The sequence below is a fragment of the Accipiter gentilis genome, chromosome Z (assembly GCF_929443795.1).
Source record: "Accipiter gentilis chromosome Z, bAccGen1.1, whole genome shotgun sequence".
In the NCBI taxonomy this organism is placed as follows: Eukaryota; Metazoa; Chordata; class Aves; order Accipitriformes; family Accipitridae; genus Astur; species Astur gentilis.
Window position 1 is genome coordinate 85,050,056 of NC_064919.1, and position 20,576 is coordinate 85,070,631.

Genomic DNA, 20,576 nt, shown 5'->3' on the forward strand with positions numbered 1-20,576 from the left:
CAGATCAAGCTCAGAATATGTGTGCAATATCAGGAATTCATGCCGACCAAATCTGTTCTTACCTCTGGACAGAGCAGAACCCAAAGAGATTCATTCAGCCTCAGTTTGAGGATTTCGTGTACCAACACAAAATGAACTGGTGATTAGGCAAGACTTATTCTCCCCTTTATGGTATCATTTACATTTCAGCGTGCACATCAGCATAATGATGTGTAATGCATTCTTCACAAAATAACCATTGGAGCTGCTGGTATTAACAGGAGAAAGGGTCTAGCTGTAGGCAAGACAGATTTTATGAGAATATGTTGAGGGGTCATGTTTAGAACAGCTCCAGACTACTCTTTTAAATAAAGTACATTTTGAGTAGGGACAAAATTTTCTTATATACAGTTTTTACCGTGTTCTCCTGTGACAGACTAAGTTCACAGAACTACCATCATTTCCAACTGAAGTTGCACCCTCAAGCTAAAGTACTTGAATGAAACACATATATAAAAAATGAGAACTATGAGAAATTGTTATAATTTCCCACTTTAAATAATGGATACGGAGACATAGAGTAGCTTGCTACCAGACACCAGGAAACAGTTTGCTGCTCTTTCCCTTAAAAACCAGAAAAGCGATCCTTTAAGTTGTTTATCTCCCTTCTCCACTGTCTCCCTCTTTCTCTGGGACTCCACAGTTCTACTTCTTCAAGCCTGGGAGAACGCAAAACCTGGGCACAGCAGGACACCAGAGGTTCTCCAGCCCATCTCTCTTTGCTCCCCGCTTCCTTGAGTCCCTGCGCAGAGTTCAGGCTGTTTGAGGGCGCATGTCCCCCTCCCACGGGGCTGAGTTTCGTTAGGGATGGAGACCACACCATCTCTAGCACTTCTTTCCAGCATGGGGCAGGGTTCCCAGTTCGGATGCAAACAGGTTCCCAATCAACAGGACCTTTCACTGGGCTCCATCCTCACGTCACCTCCTGCCCCTCAAAGGTATTCACCGTCTTGAGCGTGAGAGAGTCCAAACTGGGCTGCCCAAATTGTCATTCCCTTTCCCAGGCAACTCCTAATTCCGCTTCCCCTAATCAACTAATTAACAGCTGACTTTTTATCCAGCTCAGGAGGTGGCTGTCTGGCTCACACAGTCCATCTTATCTGACATTCCTTCGAGATGCAGTTTTCTTAATGAGGCCATGTCACTGCCACAGAGATAGCGGTGATGACAAGCTCCAGGGCTCGGAGAAGAAAGACCACCCTGGCACAATGGGGATGATGGGAACTATCCTAGCTCTGCTGGAAAGGGGTTCTCATGGGAGATGCTGATGTTTTATCCATTATTTGTGAAACTACATGGAATGCCAACGTGGCAGATGTTATCCATTGTCTCACCACAGAAGTAATATCAGACGGAACATGGGAATCGCTTATTTTTCGTTTGAACACAATGCGGGATTACAAAAGAAGGGTTGCCCCAAGACACATGGGTTGCAGACCAGGTTAAGCAATGTGCAGCATTGAGTCTGCTTCACAACTTAAAGGCGTGGGACATGCAACCCAGGTATCACATCCCAACAAGCTACTGGGCATCAGCTGAGCTGCAGTAACCATTTGTGTGAGTTCCGTTGAACCATGTCAGTAAAAGCTACCTGAAACTCCTAAGCCAAATTACATCATTTTACACTTGGCTTACCGCGGAAGTTTAAGATAAGTTTAATTATTTTGCACTTGCTGTGGACTAAGAGCACATATACAGACAGCAACTGTGACTCAGCTGCTGCCCAGTTGTTAGAACACAGTGTCTTAATCATACCTCTAAAATCTTAATCTAAAGCTAAAAGACCCCGTGTAGGTTGACAACAAACTGTAGGTGCAATTTAGATGATAAATCATTGTCCTGGAACACAGAGGTGGTTAATCAAAAGGTATATAAATACAGAGAAAAAAGCTTGTGTGGTAATGAATTTGCAAGGAAATATCAATGGACTGGGGAAGTTTTCTGCAAAAGTTAACTTCAGCTGATGGACAGTGATCTTCCAGGCTTCCTTCACAGCCAGGACAGAAACAAAACCTGCACAACTTTCCCACTTCTTATTGGCAGCAGCCGAGCAAGATTAGCTTCCCTGCATGAAAGCTGTCCTTTGCAGACAGTCCTGCACTTTTTATAATTTGCAGTCTAGAAAGAGTTTTTTCTTTTATATCCAGCTTTGCTTTGTCTCAGGAACCAGAGCCTAAAGATGAAAATCTACACTAGAGCTATCTGTTTCCATCGGTTATTTGAGCAAGAACCTCAGTCCTCAGTTCATGAACTCCTTGTCTTTCAGTGACAGTGCTTGCAGACCCTCCTGCCCAATTATAAGACAATCCATCTTGTAGGAAAAAACCTTGCCTGAGCGTTCCTAGTCGAAGCTTGTTTTCCGGGAGCCAAGAGACTTATCTGTGCTTTTGCTCAGCTCCCCATATCCCACTCCCCTCCCAACCCAACAGCTGCTGTGATGCAGCTACCTGTTGTAATGCAAAAAACCTGAAGGGTTCTAAAATGAATCACGTTTAGATTCATATTAAACAAACATCCTTGGTGATGAGGCACTACGAGCCTGATCCTGAAAAGGGGAGATGGCTTAAGCATGGCAAATAAGGTCTCAGGAAATTCAAAGCCTTCTTTGGTAACTCAGATCTAATATGCTACATGAAACATCATCCTGAGTAGGTCAAAGAGATATAGGAGGAAAAAGGCAGCTGCTATCAGCAACAAGAGCTACTTTAAGGAATCGTGTGGAAAAGAGCCTCTGATAATCCAAGGGAGGTTCTTTTGGCGTTAGCATGTCTGACTATCGTCCCTCTCACTGCAAAGAGCTTTGGATCCTTTGAAGGACACGTCAGACAAAATTATACAAAACTTGCATAAATTCTTCCCTTAACTCTATCAGACCCTGCTGTTCAGAGGGCAGTGTCACGTCTCCTCACCTCTGAAGCGCTGTCTGCAATGAAGTTGTTGGTGGAGGAGAAGGAAAAGGGAATATGATTCTTCAGGTCAGTGGGTTTCCTTCTGAGGTGGCCCTATGGATGTTGTTGACTAGCTCCTTTTCCACATCTGGTGGTGTGGAGGCACTCATCTAACTTTAGGCATCTAAAAGGGCCACAACTTGGGATTGTAGTTGCCCATAGAGGTCCCCTGTGCCTTTTACCTCACCACAACTGAAAACCTTGAATAACCACCTACCTAATGATATTGCCACATTGTCCAAAGCACCACGCTGTTCGGAGAACCTGTGTCTGCTGGCAATGGAGAAGTTAATTCTGACAAACTACAGCATCACAGATTTCCACAGGAGAGAAAGAAGAGTGTTGGAAGCACTGAAGTCACTGTGAACTTCATGGCTTATCCCACTGTTGGGGTAGGTGAGCTATAGGAAAAGCAGCAAACATAGAAACTCAAGCACTGATCCAACCTTTCCCGAAGTGGTTGCAGAGAAGCAATTTGCTGTTCTGCCTCTCCCTGTTCTTCATCAGGACGAACGCAACCTCTCAAGCACTGAAAGCCAAGAACACATGCATGCATGCAATCAAACACGGTGCTCGCTCACATGATCCTTTTTCTGCCGCCTTGACCAAGCTGGATTTTTTCGTCTCCTTCACGTTCGCATTGCTGTCCTGACTCGACAGGCTGACAGACGAGTCATCCAGGCTGTTTCGCTCACCGTCATAGCTCTAGTTGGAAGGTACGTATGGGAGGGTAATGAGGTTGAGTACTCAAGTGTTGACAGTTGTTCCCATGTGCCTCCAAGAACGTGAGAATAAATCCCTGTAGTTTCCCAGGTAGCGTTTTGCTCAGTGTAGCTCAAATAAATGTGACTTGTAATTTACTGCAGGTCATTCATTTACTTCATTGGTAACCTTGACAGGCTATTTTGGATGCATGTTACAATAGAAGAAAATATAATGGACCTAATGGACTTTAATGGTGTGTTGTGACTTTTCTCTGCTACCCGTGTGAGCAAGAGCCACAGACAATTCTGATGGATGGGACAGTGCCAGATTTACTTACCATGGTCTCAGACTAATTGACCTGGTACAGGTCAAAGACCGTAAGAGGGAGAGTACTGTGATATGAAACATCTATTGTATCTGAGGAGTTATTGCAGATGCGTTCAGTGTTGTTGTCCTATAAATGTGAGGCTCTTGTGACACAGTCACGTAATTTAAAAAAAAAAAAAGTGATTAGCTTTTCCTCATTATGAATTAATATGAGCAACAGGGTAAGTGTGACCACAAGAATTCATAGCATTGTCTGCTGCAATTTTATGAGGGAGCATATGGCAATACTCATCCGTGGTGTAACTCTTCTAACATCCATTCTGTTGTACTCAGGATGAGCCTGGCCCAATTTCATTGATGATAATTTTAGTGGTAACTGTCAATTAAAAGGTCACTGTATTTTGCAAAGTGGACTCCTTAAATACAATGGACTTATAATCAGCTGCTTTATTGTGCCTCACTGTATAGAAGCAATAGAGGTCTATTAATCTTGTTTCCTAATTTTAATTAGTGTATGTACCTCGAATTCCAATTAGCTATATTAGCCTGATAAAGCAACAGAGAATGTGCAAGTAGAAAGGACATTTCACTAAAAACCATTTGGTGCTTTGAGTGGTAGCAAAGAAACTAGATTTTTTTATGTTTGGCATTGGTGGAAGAAGTTGCTGAAAAGATAAACCCATTCAGTCCAATGAGGCTGAAGTCAAAGGACCTAATATTTTGGCTTGAGGACTTTGAATATTGGGACCCATAACTAATCTACTTTGTGGGCACAGCAAGGAGAGCAGCAGGGAAATATACTCTACTGTGCATCAGCAAGGTACTTTGACTCTCAGCTGAAGATTTTCACTTAGAGTCCTAGATTATCCTGTTGAAATTGCAAATTACAGAGGTAGTGATACTGGGCTGAGAGTGGCCATACTTTCAGCACTTGTCTGAAAATCACAAATTCATTTTGGACAGGTCAAAAACCATAAGTCCCTAATGATCTGTCTTGGACTTCAACCAGATAGACAATGATTTTATATTTATTAGTAGCAATGGGTTGGGATCACAGCTTTGAGCTGTAACCGTACCTGTTCATAAAGCGTACGCTCTATCTTTTTGTCCTCTTTCTTTTTAGAGAGCCAGCGCTCACACAGGAAAACGAACGACTCCTCTGTGGTCTCATCCAGGATCTCTACTTTTTCCAGGAACCAGTCAGGACTGAACATGCTATTGTCGTGACGAATCTTGATCTTGTACAAAATGCCAAGGTCCACAGCCTGTATAGTAAACGTATCCTCCTGCAGGGTGTCCAATAGCAGTTGCTTCTGTTAACGAGCTCTCAACAGATCATCTACCAGACAAAAGCAAACGGAGACTACAGAGCACAATATGTGTTTAAATTCCGTCTCACATGATGGTGTTTGGTTAAAAGCTTTGCAGCAGTCTGTAGAGGCATACCTGCACGCTAAAACTGTTCTGCGGGGAAGCGTTTTGAAATCTGCTTCTGCTATGAGGGGAAGCTGCACAAAATGTCACTTTTTCAATTAGAATATTGAATTCCTGGAATTTTACATCCTGATTTTTAAAACTATGTATACTCCCTTTCTAATCCAGTTAGATTTGTATGGGCAATCCAGATAAGACAATCTTTGCCATCATTATACCTGAGTATCTCCATACGAGGCCATGAATATGACTCATGGACTGGCCACAGAGCACCCTTTTTGGAGTTATTTTGTCAAACACAGATGCAGTTTAGGTCCCATCAATTTCTCATGCTCTGCAGTGAATTACAATATATACTATGTACATGCAAATCAGTTGCACAGAGGCCGTAAGAATGAGAGACCTCAGGTTTTGTGCGCTCTCAAATCTGCAGCTAACAATTCAAGCCAGTTTATATGGACCGAGCTCATAATTTGCCTACCAGTGACTCTGCAGAAACATCTACCCATTTGCTGCAGTGCCTGTCAGTTGTAATACCCAGCTGACAAAATCCATACAAAGCATTTTAAGAGGTAATGAACACGGTAAATGGAATCAATCATTTCATCCCTCATAGGAAAACTCAGGCTATAAAGACAGCCATGAACTTTTTAGGTTAAAGACTGTGAAATGGAAAGTATTATTAACCCATTACATTTGTACCTGTCCTCTTTCAAACTTGTTGAAGTTTGTTTCAGATTTGCTGAGTTTTCTCTCTCCTGTGTCCCCCAGATCTCCGTAGATATTTAGGAAAACATTAGCGTCTGTCCCAGCACCATAGATATCTCCAGTGAACACACTTATCTTGTACGTGTGAACTGCAGAAAGAAACAGAGGTGTGATTTCTGGCCAGGTGAATTATCAAAGCCTATGTTAGATACTGAATTTACCTAAGAAAATGGTCCCCAAACTTTCTGCTCATCACTCAGTTCTTGGAGGTTTAAAATCCCATATGCTGTATCCTTCCAGGCTTCTGGTAATGATCCAAAGGTTGGGGAATCACTGGGCTGAAATTTGCTGACTTTCCTTTTTTCCACCTAATCAATGCCTGTGCGTTGCTTTGATCACATATTGAGCAGTTAAAAGTGCAAAGAATCATTATGGTTATTACTGGATACGATGTTGATAGAGGTGAAGGAACTCAGCACCTTTTCATACTGAGGCTCAAGGGACATACGTCTGAGAACAAGTGATTCAGTGTTGTGAATTCTTAATACTCCATCTTCCATAAACAAACTCCAGGGATTCAGATGTGCAATTACTACCAGAGTTAATGGCATGTATCTCTATAAATTCCCCAAACAGAAAGAGAACAGGTTTCTGGGTCCTTTTGCTGAGACCGTATTTAATTAAGGAAGTGTTGGAGCTGTATTGTTTAAGTACCCTTTCTCTTTAGCTTGCTCAATGATGATCCAATAAAACCTCATCAAATCTTTAGTAATGTGCTTTACTAACCCTGTTAAATACTCCTATTTTTATTTTGCTGCTTTTTTCCCAATTACACAGGGAAAACAAACACTTATCGAAAGCATCCTCTCCAGGAAAACAATTAGGGACTGTACAAGTCTCTGATTACCCCTATGGCATACGAGCCCTGGAGAATGCCTCCTTGCAAATCCCAGGGCAATGCAAGTGAGGAAGAGGCACAAAGTCTTAGTTAGGATTCTTCTTTGTACATTAACAGAAAATAGAGAAATCTATTTTGTCTTTTTCTTCTGTACCTAGCTTTCCCTGTAAAACAGGGCTCCTTTTGCTTCATAGTCCATGAAAGATTTCCATCAGTTTCTCTAAGAAATGGATCATGGACATTCATCAGGTTAGGTGCAATGCCAGGTTTTCTGGTTTGCCTCTTCACATTACGTCCTACACAATTACAGCTTCATATTTGCAAGACAACTGCTACATTAGCAATGAAGGAAGCAATGCATACAGCCTAATAATTGGTCAATTCATCCCTCTTTGTTTTTTGCTTGCCAGTTTTGGAGACCTTCAGGACTGAAATGCAGTCTACTATATAAAAGATGATGCTCTGAATAGCATAAGCTGATTTGCCATTGCTGTCATTTACACTGCGTCAGTGCTCAAGATGTATGCGGACTCATAGAGATGCAGAAGATGTAATTCCAGTCCCAGGTATTTTATATCTAAAGCAGAAGTTCCCAAACTTAGCCCTAGCTCCCAGCCAAAAGAAACCTTCAGTTATAAAAAAAAAAACCCTATTCCATAGACTGTAAAACTTATTTTAAGGCTTTGCCTTTAGAAGGAAAAAAATGAGTCACCTAGGTTAGTTAACACATGGTAACTAATGCAAGGTAAAGCAACAGAAGTGAGTAAGTTAAAGAAAATGCCATGCAGGCATCTAGCAGTCATGCCACTTGCTAATTGATATTAAAACTGCCTTTCCCTCTGCAGGAAAAAAATCTCCCATGGGCTATCACGTACTTCCTAACAGGGGAAAAAGTACACCTGTCTCTTCTAAAGGCACAGTGCAAAGGCTCCAGCCTTCCTGACAGCAAGGCACCTCTTCGCTTGGCAATGGAAAACACTTACAATCCATATAAATTCCACCCTGACAATGGTAAATGTAAATGCAAATCAGACTCTGAGAGAAAAGAAACAGGGAGAGGAATGATTTTTCTCTCTTGAATCATCTTGTTGCCAGATGCAAGAACTGAGAATGAAGGTGGCAGCTGAATTCAATTTGCTCTGCTCAGGGTGTAGGAAGGTTCATGACTTCTCTCAAGGGCAGAGGGAAAAGGGGTGGGAAAAGGAGGTTCTAGAAAAAAAGAGTTATGAACAGCTGGGCGTACAGAGAGGCAATGAGTTTCGGATGAAACTTCAGTTCTTGTTCAGTTCCTTCACCTACCAGGAGGACCAAACACTGAATGTGAACACTTTATTCTCCTCCCCAGAAGCACTTTAATGAGGTGAGGGTGGCTGCCTAGAGCCAAATTTTTAGAGGGCATCCATATGTACCTGAAAAGCCATAGGAAAAACAACTTTGGGAGGAAAGAAGAGTATGAATCAGACTGGTAGGGTAGGAAAGGAAGGAGCAGAGTGCACAGGACAGGTGAAGTTGGGCAAACAAGTAAGGACGTTTGCAGAATCATCCACAAGTTTTGTTCCAAAAAATCAGATGAACAGGTCCCTACCTACTCCTAGGATTGTATTACCTTCTAATGGGTCTTCAACTTCTTCTTCTATCTGCTTGAGTGTCCCATCCTTCATGAGTTTTTCCGTAAAAATATCAGATGGTACCAGTTCTCTGACAATCTCGCCGTCATCTTCAGATTTTGCAAGCCATCTTTCACATGGAAACGTGACAGTTTCTGAGCCCTGAAGTAAACATGACAGAGATAATCTCTTCAAAATAATGTGAACACGTTAGCATTTCCCCTTTGAAAATACTCTGACATGCAGGCAAGGATTTTCGACTCATGTATGTATGCATGTGTACGTAGATGCAGACCTGAAACAGTATATAGAAATAGATTTCCTCCAGAAAGAGGACATCTGAGGACTCTGAGAAGAAGCACTGAATGTGTAGCAGAGAACAGGATTTCTAATGGCTGTGTAAGACTGTCTGTATGATCCAGTAGATCTCTGCCCTTCCCAGTTTTCGATCGTGCAAATTCCTAACCGGGACCGCACCATTCCTGCTGAAGCTGTGTTTTACTGAGACTCTGCAATCCCTCTTCAATCCTTACTCAGGGAGCATTCTCTTTGAAGTCAGTAGGGGGTTTATTCTGAGTCAATACTTCAAGATTTTGTCCTATAATTCTGTGACTGAAGCTGGTTTCCAGGCAATTCCCATACGTGCATTAAGAGGAGAAAAATAGCAATTTAATTTTTGATCTTTTGGTTTGACTTCACTTTGGTGGAAACAAATACGATTTCTTTCATCAAACAAACAAAAACAATAGAACATGTGTTTTCCACTTGGTAAACAAAATCAATCCCAGACTACTCATTAAGAACAGACTCCCATAAGGCCTCCGAGATGGTAAGATGCAGGCAGTTTTCTGTGTGCTGGGCACCCCAGGCTATGTCTCCATAAAGAAAGGGGCATGAGCCGTCATGCAAGTTGCAGAGCCCACAAGTCTGAACAGAAAAAAAAGTTAGTTTTAATCTCACAGTAACTAAATAAAGGAAGAAAAAAAAAAAAAAAAAAAAAAGGCCCTTTCCTTACTGACAACTTCATAATTTCTCTCCTGAGTAGCCCAGGGACTTTCTGCCCTTTCTAGTACTGTGTGCCATCACTTTCACATATAACATAAGTATGAATAGTGTCCAACTAAATTATTATATCTCATGTAATTATTTATCAAACCAATACAGGGTCCTTTCTTCACTATGTTTACTATTTAAAACCTAAAATATTAATATATAGTAAAAGAAGGGAATAGCTCTCACTGTAGCAATCCTGAATGTTGTTATCACTGTGTACTACTGCACTGAGCAGCTTTGAGCTGCCAGATCCTGCCCTCCCTGACGCGGTCCCTGGGGAGGAATAGGTTGTGCACCTGAGATTAGAGGTGCACCCCAGTCACTGCTCACCTGGAACGAACAGGTCATCGTACCACCACGAACAAATCCCAGACCAGTTGATCTGCTTGAGCTGAACCTTTCTCCAAGGGGCTTGTGTGACTTGAGCCTTGAGTCTGCAGCAGACTCAGCCTTTGAACCCACATAGCCCAAATCTTCTGCGGTCAATAAAACACCATTTCTTCTTCTCTCTGCTGCTCCCTGCAGTGCTGCTGTTTAATCCCAGACTTGCAACGTTTAACTCCATAAGGGAGTTTTGAAGCATGACTTGTACAGAACGGTGTCAAACAAAACAGGCAGCACTTTAGATGTTCTCAAATATTTTACTTTCGAGTGTTATTTGTGCTGTACAAGCAAAATACAGCACCTAATGACCGGCCACACCACTACTTCTGCCTCCTCATTTCTGCACGGCTGTCTGACCACATAACCTGTATTATCTCACTGTATGCTGAGCCAATGAACAGTACTTATCTCCCCACCTACAGTCTGTGAAGAGAGGGCTTTCCAGAACGATGCTTCAGTGCTGAAATTCTCTCCTCCTGGTAGAGATCCCACTTCAGTCATGTCTCTTGCTGAAGCTTTTAACTGCTCTTAAACATCCATAATGTTGGCTGTACGTGCCGTTGATATGAACACTGTTTATTTGGTAATAGGATATCAAGGGACTTGAGTGCCTGCACAGTGGGGCATAATGTGCAGTTACTGCAAGAGTTAATTGTATCATTATTGTTAATCACCATGTCATTGCCACAGTTTTTATTGGAGTTTCCTTGTTAGTGATTGCATTAATATTTAAGTGACATAAAGTGCACTGTTTTATGTTACCCACGGTAAAATCCTCTTGCAGCTCCAAACAGAATTTGTTTCATTAGAGTCTGAGTCTGGCCCTAAGCTAGAAGCAGGGTATGATAGTGTGCTAAAAGTCAGTGCTTTGCCCTTCTCCAAGTTGTAACAAATGAAATAGAATTATCAGATATAATTGGCATGCCAAGACAGAGCTTTATTGGCATGCAACAATCTTAGTTTCCTACCCAAGTGCTTTCAATTTAATCTGAAAAGTTACTGACCTCATTTTTCTTTTGCAGCATTACAGCTACATCTAGACACATCTTAGCAGTCTAATCAGGTAGCATAGCTTTTAGAAGCATTGGCAGCAGCATATTGCTATCCTGTGGCAGGTCATAATATCCTGCGGCTGATCAGCGGCATCACGCAGTGCTCTGCTTTCTTCTTTTTTCCCATGCCATAATCAAAAGATCAGCAGAATTGTGAATCTCTCAGTTTTTAAGTTGTTCATGGTCTTCTTCCCTTCCTCCACCTTCCCAGCTTTCTCACCGTCTGTCCTTCAAAGCTGCTCTAACGACTGCAGAGCCCTGCAGCCCCGAGACCCTTTCCGGGCTAATGGAAGAGCACCCAACACGGAGCTCTCGGAAGCTTCCCAAAGTGCTCAGTTAATGGTAGGTGTAGAAAAGGGCAGCCCAGGAATCTCTTTTCCCTTCGATTCCATACCTTTGTGCATCCCACTCTTCATCTTCCCTACCCTATGACCAGTAACGGTATCTCCAAAACCAACGTTCATTAGGCTAATGAAGCTGTACAAGGCAAAGGTTAGTCAATACACAGACAGAGGGTCTGATAATAACAGTCTGGCAAAAAAGGTGATCGTGAGAAACAATCAAAGGGTATTGGCTTGTGAAGAAGCTTGTACGGGAGGTTACAGGCTTGAGCATGATGAGGAAGGCTCAAGGCAGACCTTTGAGTTGATCGTGAGGCAAAGAGACTGAAACGTATCCTGGAAATTTTGAAGGAGGAATCAAGTAGGTTCACCATGACTGAGGAGGTCATGTTTACACCAACACTTGATATTAGAAGTCACTTCAGGAAGGGGCAGACCTGAGCATTGAGGTGGAGATGAAAGCTGACCTCCCTTCGGAATAAGGGGAGAAAGGACAAGACAGAGGAGAGAGCCCAGGTGTTCCCAAACACAGCTACTGCTCTAATTCTGAACTGGTCCTGAAGTGGTGATTTTCTCCTGAACTTCCCTACAGCCAGATTTATTCCTGTTCCTACAGCCAGCATCTGAAAGCAGGGCCGAAGCACAGTTTCTTATGTGGACAAGACCAAGATGACTGATACGGATGCACTGCCTTAATCCTGTTAACGTGAGCAACCAGAAGTCCTAGGACCTAATTTGACATTTTTTATATGAGTGATTCAGGGACTTGCACTGACAGACATTTTCCTTGTCTTAATTGTACTGGCTCCCTGCATTTATTTTTCCAGAATTAAGGGATGAAATTATTTCTTGTCCATGTTTAGCCACAATACTTTTTATTTTAAAATGGTGCACCCACGTCCTTCCCTGTGATTGTTCAAAACAAAACTACACATGAAAATAGGAAGCTTTGGCCTCTCATGTCACCCAAACCCACCATTATCTAAGTTAGCCTTGGGCCCTGGGGAATGTTCAGCCAGTGGTGCAGTGCTCAGCCCTGTAATTTATTAGCTGTATTTGTACAGCAATGGGTACAAACTCGGGAATCTTCCCTCTCAGTCCAGCAAGCAAGTTATGATAACGTTGCCTCCAAACCCAGCAGACAGATCACTCTTTCACACAAAAGATAAAGAGTAGCAAACGTCTCCAAAAGGTCGAGGAGCAACATCGCGTCTTTGCTCCCATCCGCTGCCGGGAGGAAATAACTCTATTCTAGTCAAAAGGTACAATGAGAACAGCATTTTTTTTTTAAAAAAAGCAATGATTGCAGTCTTATAATCAACATTTGAAGAATAAAACATGGTAATACACGTTTCTTGTCCCCAGATCTCCAAACTCTAGCAAGTTCATTAGTGCGCATTGCTCTTTAGAGAGTCATTTTTCACTGTTAATCACGCTTTGTATACAGAAGATGCACTTTGGGAAATGGAAGTGGATGCTAATGGAAACATATGGCAGCATTCTGGGATTTGCAGCCTACCTTTCCGTTTGGTAAGAGTCTACGAATCGTTACACGGTCCAAATGCCATCCAGAGTTCAGTCCTCCACCCTTGTGTCCTATGCGAATCTTTTCAATAATGTCACCAACATCCTCCAGCTACAGAAAAAAAAAGAAAGAAAAAAAAAAAGAGAAAGATTATGCCTTGAACCACAGGTGCCTTTTGAGGCACTACTTCTTTAGCTTATTTCCTATTTTTCCAGTCTCTATGAAGTCCCGGGGGAGCAAATATTAGTGTTGATGCCAGTTATGCCCTAACTTCCATTTTAGCTAAAGGGTTGCCCTGAATTTCTGTCCCAAAACTGGAGGGAATCTTGCTCTACACAAATTACCCACGGTATGAGATAGATAGGTTTGGTTGCACAGCAGCAGTCCTGCATTTCAGCTTCTCTGTATGAGAGGGAATGAAGGTAATTTTTTAGAAATTGCAATGGTGCTGCATCTTCAGTTGTTCTTTTTATATCCCTTTCCTTTTTAAACACTTACGTGCACTCTTATAACACTGGAAGAATAGCTTGGAGGTCAAAGTACAATATTAACAGCCTCACATTTTATATTATCTCTCTCCTGCCACAGAACCCTAATGCCATTCTGAGCAAGTCAACAGAATTGCTCTCATGCAGTAGCTACTGGTTTTTTATGTCTCACCTTATTACTAGAGTAATTTGTAACCAGTTCATCACTTTTAAGTCACCTCCCTTCCAAAGGCTTGAACAGGAAAAATTATATTTGCTCCTAAGTAATAGCTTTTGGTTATTTCAGTGCAAGCTTTTGTATAGTTGGCCTTTTAAAAAAAAAAACCAAGGCTGGCTGCAAACCTCCTTTGCATGTAGGAGAAGCACACTACTGAGCTGTCTTTCTGTCCATAGGGACATGGAGTCTTTTTTTTCTTGAAAACATGAGAAAACTGAACATCTCAATTCGCACCACTGGAGACTACTCCCTTCTTCTCTTCCCAGCTGACAGAATTGCCCCATACTGAAGCAAAGATGTCAATAATTTTAGAAGACTCCTCAGCTCAGTAAGACTGACTGCACTACTCAAGGGGTTCACACTCCGAACAAACTGGGTTTGACTTCACCAGCCCTGCCCTGACTTTAGACAGCATAAGCATCATTGCAAAATAATTAAATGATCCAAAACTCATTTCTAAAACTCATGCATGCACACAAGTATGCACTAGGGGAAAATTATTTTCTCCTCTTTTGTCCTGTCCAAATACTCATCTTTCAGTGAGGCTTTTAATCAATACATAGCAATAAAGTGATGCTTGACCAGTGAAGATCCGCGTTAAAGAGGACGCAGACTTTGCCCTGCTGCAGGCATCTCAGCAAATCATCACTTGGGAGCATAGCTGAGACCAGTCTTTAATCTTTTTTTATCTCTTTTGCAAAATACAAAACGGTAGAGGCAGTTAAAAACACCAAAACAAAGGGGCAATTCTCAGTTTGTGTTTCCTGAGATCCCCGAATTGTTTTTAAGGTCTGTTGAAGTCCAAATTATGGCTCTACACAAGTAAGTGAAAGAAGAATATATTTTGCTTCATCCCCATCTCCTGCAGCAAGAGGAACTGGTGAGGAGAGAATGAAGTTTGGGGACAGGTTAATGTGATGTTATAAATCTGGAGAACAAACTGCATTTTCACTTTCTTCACCTAAGAAAAAAGTACTGATGTTTCAGATTCTACCAAACCTAAAATAAATCTTATGGAATAAAGAAATAACAATAACACCCAGTTTAAGATTTATACCTGTGGATTAATGCAACTCTATTATGAAAAACTGTGGAAACTCCACCAAAATAAGTCTTATTCTTTGTTTTTAAGGAATCACACTAGAGATTTATTTTAGGATTCATGCCATATAACAACAATGTGGGCTGGAAGCATTTTAAGTTGTTAAAAAGTTTAGTGTAAGATTTCCCTTCAATTACAAAAACAAACCAAACTCAAAACACAGAGAGGTTGTAAGGTCCTCTATGAAGTCAGCGTTGGTGTTACAGCCAGGGAGGGAAGGTAAGGGCATGAAACAGTACCAAAAGGATAGGCCAGAGAAGGGCTGCCTGTATTTTTGCCTCTCACCAATTCTCAGCAATAAGAATATATTATGAATAAGAATTGCTGAATACTGTAGAAGTAAATGAGCTCACTCTCTGATGTGCACTGGTTTAATATTTGCATACAGTTGTGCAAGCATTTCAGGAAATACTTGATAAGATCTTTCAAAAAATTAGCCTTGAATATTCAAAAATCATGGCGTCTGCAGCAAAGTAATGGTCTTTCTGTCCGAGGATACAGAGAAAGACACCACAATGCTTAGGTTGCCATAGATTTAGAATAAATGAATGAACCATCCACCCCAAATAAGTAGTGACCACCATGGACCAGCCCCTACAACACGATCTGCTGAAATAGGAACATGAAATGCTGCAGAGACCTTAAACACAAGGCAACTAGTTTCAGCGGTACTGCAAGCATTTGGTTCCTCTTACCTTCCAAAATATTGGAAACTGTAAGAGAAAGCAAATATGCAAGCAAATAAGAGTGATAAGGAAAGGTACACATATTAGATCCGGCATGCATGGACACTGGTACCCTCTCTTTCGCAAGTAAGGTCTAGGAAATGGAAGATGTAAGGACCTTCCAAAGTGGCTCTCAACTTTACCTGGAAGGATCAGCCTCCATATCCATGTATTGGTGCATCTCAGCTCCATGATAAAATTACACCAGCCTTTACAAGGCTTAATATGGCATTAGGCCGCAGGGACACGGCATGTTGACAGTTTTGAGTTGCTACTAACTGGAGGTCAGTGAGAAAAGATTTGATCCAGTACACAGTAATTCTGTTGAGGAATAGAGTTTTGATCCCACATTCTTTGAGTAAAAGAGCTGACTACCTTTCCCTAAAGGAGGAAAAGTTCTCACTTCACTCCATTTTCTCTTCTTAATCCCCTTAGGGCAACCTAAGATGAAAGTGAGCATCTTTGATCTTACCTCCACAATGAATTGATTCACTGAGTTCCTTTCGAAATACATCCTTTGCTCTCTCTTGTTGAGGCACAAGGATTTCTGCTGAGTGCAGATCCCATCGCTTCCATAGAGAACAATGAAGACATCCGCATCCGTGCCAGCTCCAAAGATATCGCTGGTGTAGACTGTGATCTCGTAAGGAACAACTGATTTAGGAAATGGCAGAAAATTAAAACAAACCAACAGAAGTTAGTAAGCGGCATACCAATGCTCCCGAGAAAATTTTAATGAAACAAAATCTGGATTGGATCACTCCTCAGTTAAAGAGAACAGAGTAGGAATCACGCACTTGTGGTCATTTAGCTATCAAGCTGGTCAGTACTATAAGAATCCAGAGGGATTTGCTTTAACCCTATAAGGCCAACTGACCTTGATGCATGTTCATTTACTGAGATTTTGGGATTAATCACATGATCAGAAAGCATACAGTATATTTATACCTGACATCTAAAGCTATTGACACAGGATTTACTTCAACAGCTCAAGTCTTAAAGCAAAACATGAATTCACAAATTTTTGAGCAACTAGGCAGATGGATGAAGTTAAGCTAACTGGAGGGAGTATACAGATACTCAAGATAGCCTTATTGATAAAAAAAATCTATTATTATTTTTGTTACTAAACAAGTGACAAAAATCAATCATAAGGAAAACAAATAAAACCCTCCGCTGTCCACTCTGATCTGGTTTTCTCTTGGTACCACCTTCTCTGCAGCACCAAGGCAAACAGGCTAAATTACTACCAGGTCAATGGTTAATGCAGAACAGTAAGGATCAAGTCCCTAAATACTTCCTTATTCTGTTCCCTTGGTTTCTCCAGAATGTCCCATGACCCCAAAAATCTGATGCCTCTTTTTGTTCTCTTCTATCTTCACAGCTTCTCAGTGCCAAGTCCTGCTGGAGCGTGACTCGGACTTGCTCAGGAATAAGACTGACCCAGGAATAAGACTGGGGGTCTGTTCTTGGCTCTGCCACAGATTTGCTGAATATCCTCAGTTTCCAAGGTGGGACGGTGTGTAGCTCACAGAGTAAGAAACCTATGTTCAGATGTCTGCACATCCAATAGGTCTGTACATCTCCAGATGTAATCACTAAAGTCAATGCAGTTTGAAGAAAGAGTGAGACAAGCAAATGCAAGCATCTTCCCTGGGGTTAGCCAAATCATTCTCCAAATCCACCCTTTGTGGATGACCAACCGTTTATGGATGATAACCGGAATTCAGACATCCCACTGCCATGAGGACATGTAAATTCAGGTGTGCCATCTGGCAAACAGAATTCTATCCCTATTTCCTTTAAATCCTTTCTGAAATCTACAGGTGGAAAATACCAGGTAAGGCTTGGCCACCACCGGTTAACTGCAGGGACTTCTCCTGCCACAAATAGACACAATCCCTGTAGCCCAGGTCGCTACCCATAAGCACAGCCTTCGACACCCAGTGCTGTCACCGGGATCCTGACCATCCCTGTCCCGTAGACCACCCACCCAGCTTCCACCCTTTCCCATCCCTGACTACAATCTTCTCAGCTGCTTCTCATCCGCATCCTCCTATGCTGCAGTGACTCCAGTCAGCTTTGCTATTTACACGGCAGCACTTTGTGATGTATTTCAGATTCAGCATCTCTGTTAGGGTAGAGAGGTTTCTGGCACCATATCTGTTACTGTTGGAGTAACTCTGATTATGCGTATCAGAGACTAATCATTCATTAAAAACCCAGGCTCTCTAAAAACAGCTCTTGGGAGAACAGAAATTAAGGAGTTTTCTTCTACAGAGAGTCAGCCTGGAGGTACTTAATATTCTTTCTGCCCAACCCAATGAAATCTGCTCTGCTGTGCTGCAATTAAACTGGAACAGTTTCTCCAGTATGTAAGGGGGGTGGGGGGGGGGGGGGAAATCCTGTAGACCAAAAATCACATGCTACACATTATGAATTAAAAATGATGTTCTCTGCCGAAGTCCGTGGCGCTTGCTCTTGTTGCTTGAATATTAACGTCAGCTTAGAACTGAATCAGCAAAGCGGCACCGTAACAAGGTCACTAGCGGCAGAACTTTCAGCTGTCAGACACCCATTTCATTTACATGGCACTTTTACAGTTGTATCCCCACAGGGATGAATTTAATTGGACCGCCGGTGACATGTTTTCATCATTTGTTCGGTGTGAAAAAATTCTGGCACGAGTCATCATAAAACAAATCAAACCGTTTTAGTTACCTCTGGCAAACCGAAACCCCCAGGTTAATAGTTAGGAAACCAGAATGCAGTAAATAGCACAGTGGGAACGGTTTAAATGGTGGAACAGCCTAAGCTGATACTGAGCCTGGTGCAACTTTTTTGCTAGAGAGGCCTGACTATTTTCAAAGGCTGAATGTGGATTGCTGATAAAAATCAGGTTTACACGAACTATGTACTCAAAGGCATGGTATGCCAGAAACCCTTACATCATTGTAATATACAAGGACATTAATAAATTATATAGTCAACATCTGCATCAAAATATATATATCAACTGGGACAACATGGAAAAACCTGATGAGAAGCACGTACAAGGTCTCTGGGTTATATTCACTGCTATGAACATATTCACTGTATCTGTCTACCGATTTATTTTTTCAGACACAAAGACTATTATGTCTTCCAGTTGACGGACAAAAGTGAGGAAGGGAGCAAAGAGTATCCATTCTACGGCTCCAGACATTTTAGGTAAAGAAAGTAAGACATGAGAAATAAGAAATAGCTTGGTGCAGGAGGCACAAGGAGATGACGTTGGCAGATCCTCAGAGGAGAAAGATGATTTTAGCTTATAGACTGCAGGATACGAGGATCTGGACATCGGAGTGTCGGCCAGCCGGTGTGAAGGAGACCTTCAACACGAACCACAGTGTTGACAGTAAAAAAGAAGGAGCCAAAGCAGCTGTTAGTCTTCTGTGTGGTTATTCTCACAACTACTTATGAAGAAGGAAACTGAGGGAATGGGCTGAGGACTTGGAGATGACAGGGCAAGAGGGAGCGGAAAGACAATCATACACAGCCACATGGCTTCTAGTGTCTCTATGATTTGGCAAATACAGGAGAAGTTAGTCTAGAGCACCCAGAGGAACCTTCCGATAGTAATTAGAATAGTTGGCATGTGACGTATTTATAAATTTTTAAAAGCCAATTCAAGGGAGAGGCCAAGCCTGTAAAACTGCATGAGCTAGTGAGATTTTATCTTCTGTAATGATGGGTGTATCCTGGGGAAGTGGCATTCTGCTCACATGGGATATACTCTGTTGTCTGCAGTTCTGCAGGGAAGATAATTCTCTCAATGGCTCCATCATCCTCCGATTTATCCAGCCAACGGCCACAAGGGAACTTGAGGCACTGTCCCAGTGACGGGGCATCAATCTCCACCCATTCCAGAAACCAGCCAGTTGAATTACCTGTGGGTGGAGAGATAACAGTGAATAACCCACAAAGCCTTTACAGACAACAGCAAATGAATCATTGCATTTCAGATCTCTGAGAAATAAATCATCCTCTTTTGCCAATGGAAAAATAGAATAGATACCATGAAGTTCATTGTAAGCGATTGTCCAGGTTTGAGCTAATGTGCTTTACATTTCTATATGCATCAGCTTAAAGATGTGCACATGGAAGTGCTAATTACTCCATCACTTGGATTAATTTGCCTTTGTAATAAGACAGAGGAGTTATCAACACACATGTCCCTTGGTGCCCCATAGGGAAGGAATCCACGTGTCCTTCCACTGCTTCCCGTGTTTGTAGTAGAGACACAGCCACATCTAAAAAGCAGCCAAGATTGATGATCAAAACAATAAAAATATTGATAAAGAAATGAGATGAGTCTGTAGGTCCCATGTGTGACAAGAAAAAATATGAGGTTTGGTGATGTATGAGAAATCTCTCTAAAGATGTATCCGCAGAACTAAAGAGCCTTTTACAGGGAGAGGTTGCAAAGCTACCTGCAAGTAGCCACCACCGTGCTCTTGTTGCCACAGCCATGGGAATGATATTAGCAGTAAAGATAGTAGCAGCAACAGCCAAAGTGACAGCAAGGGTCTGTCACCGAAAAGGTAAATTACGTTTGGGATCTTGGAGGCAGGTTATTTTATACAACGATGTGCCTAATGCACTAGAAATACTACGTTACAAAGCAGATTCTCTTACCTTTATTGTCATGGCCTATCTTGATTTTTTTCAGGTCTCCAATGTCCACAGACTCCACTGTAAACTCATCTACCTTCCCACGCTCAAATTTGTTCTTGTTAATCTTTGAGGCCTTTAGGCTGACTATCCCTGTTGTGGCGATGCAAAAGGACATTGTTCAGCATGTGAAACAAATCCTCTGGGAATGTCAACAGTGGAGCGAGGGAAGTGGCTAAAACGCAAAACCTGGCTTTTCATCTCAAGATCTGAGCTTTGTCCCTCTCTCTGAACCCAAATCTGTATCAACACCCAAAATATACAGAATTCCTTTCTTGAATGATCCTCTGGCAGTGCCACAGGGACGATG

General features: G+C 42.0%; 1 protein-coding gene across 3 annotated transcripts in view; it reads right to left on the reverse strand.

Moving 5' to 3' along the window:
- Positions 1 to 20,576, reverse strand: part of LOXHD1 (lipoxygenase homology PLAT domains 1) — a 140,927-nt gene that overhangs the window by 43,889 nt on the left and 76,462 nt on the right. For 2 of the 3 annotated variants that reach the window (XM_049796003.1, XM_049796001.1), the window contains 8 exons: positions 20,231 to 20,359; positions 19,318 to 19,482; positions 16,026 to 16,207; positions 13,016 to 13,132; positions 8,666 to 8,828; positions 6,156 to 6,310; positions 5,096 to 5,305; positions 3,569 to 3,692 (listed from right to left, as the gene is read on the reverse strand). In XM_049796003.1, coding sequence (XP_049651960.1) covers positions 3,569 to 3,692; positions 5,096 to 5,305; positions 6,156 to 6,310; positions 8,666 to 8,828; positions 13,016 to 13,132; positions 16,026 to 16,207; positions 19,318 to 19,482; positions 20,231 to 20,359 — 1,245 coding nt within the window. The remainder of the gene's footprint in view (positions 1 to 3,568; positions 3,693 to 5,095; positions 5,306 to 6,155; positions 6,311 to 8,665; positions 8,829 to 13,015; positions 13,133 to 16,025; positions 16,208 to 19,317; positions 19,483 to 20,230; positions 20,360 to 20,576) is intronic. The other variant, XM_049795999.1, reaches the window with a different exon arrangement.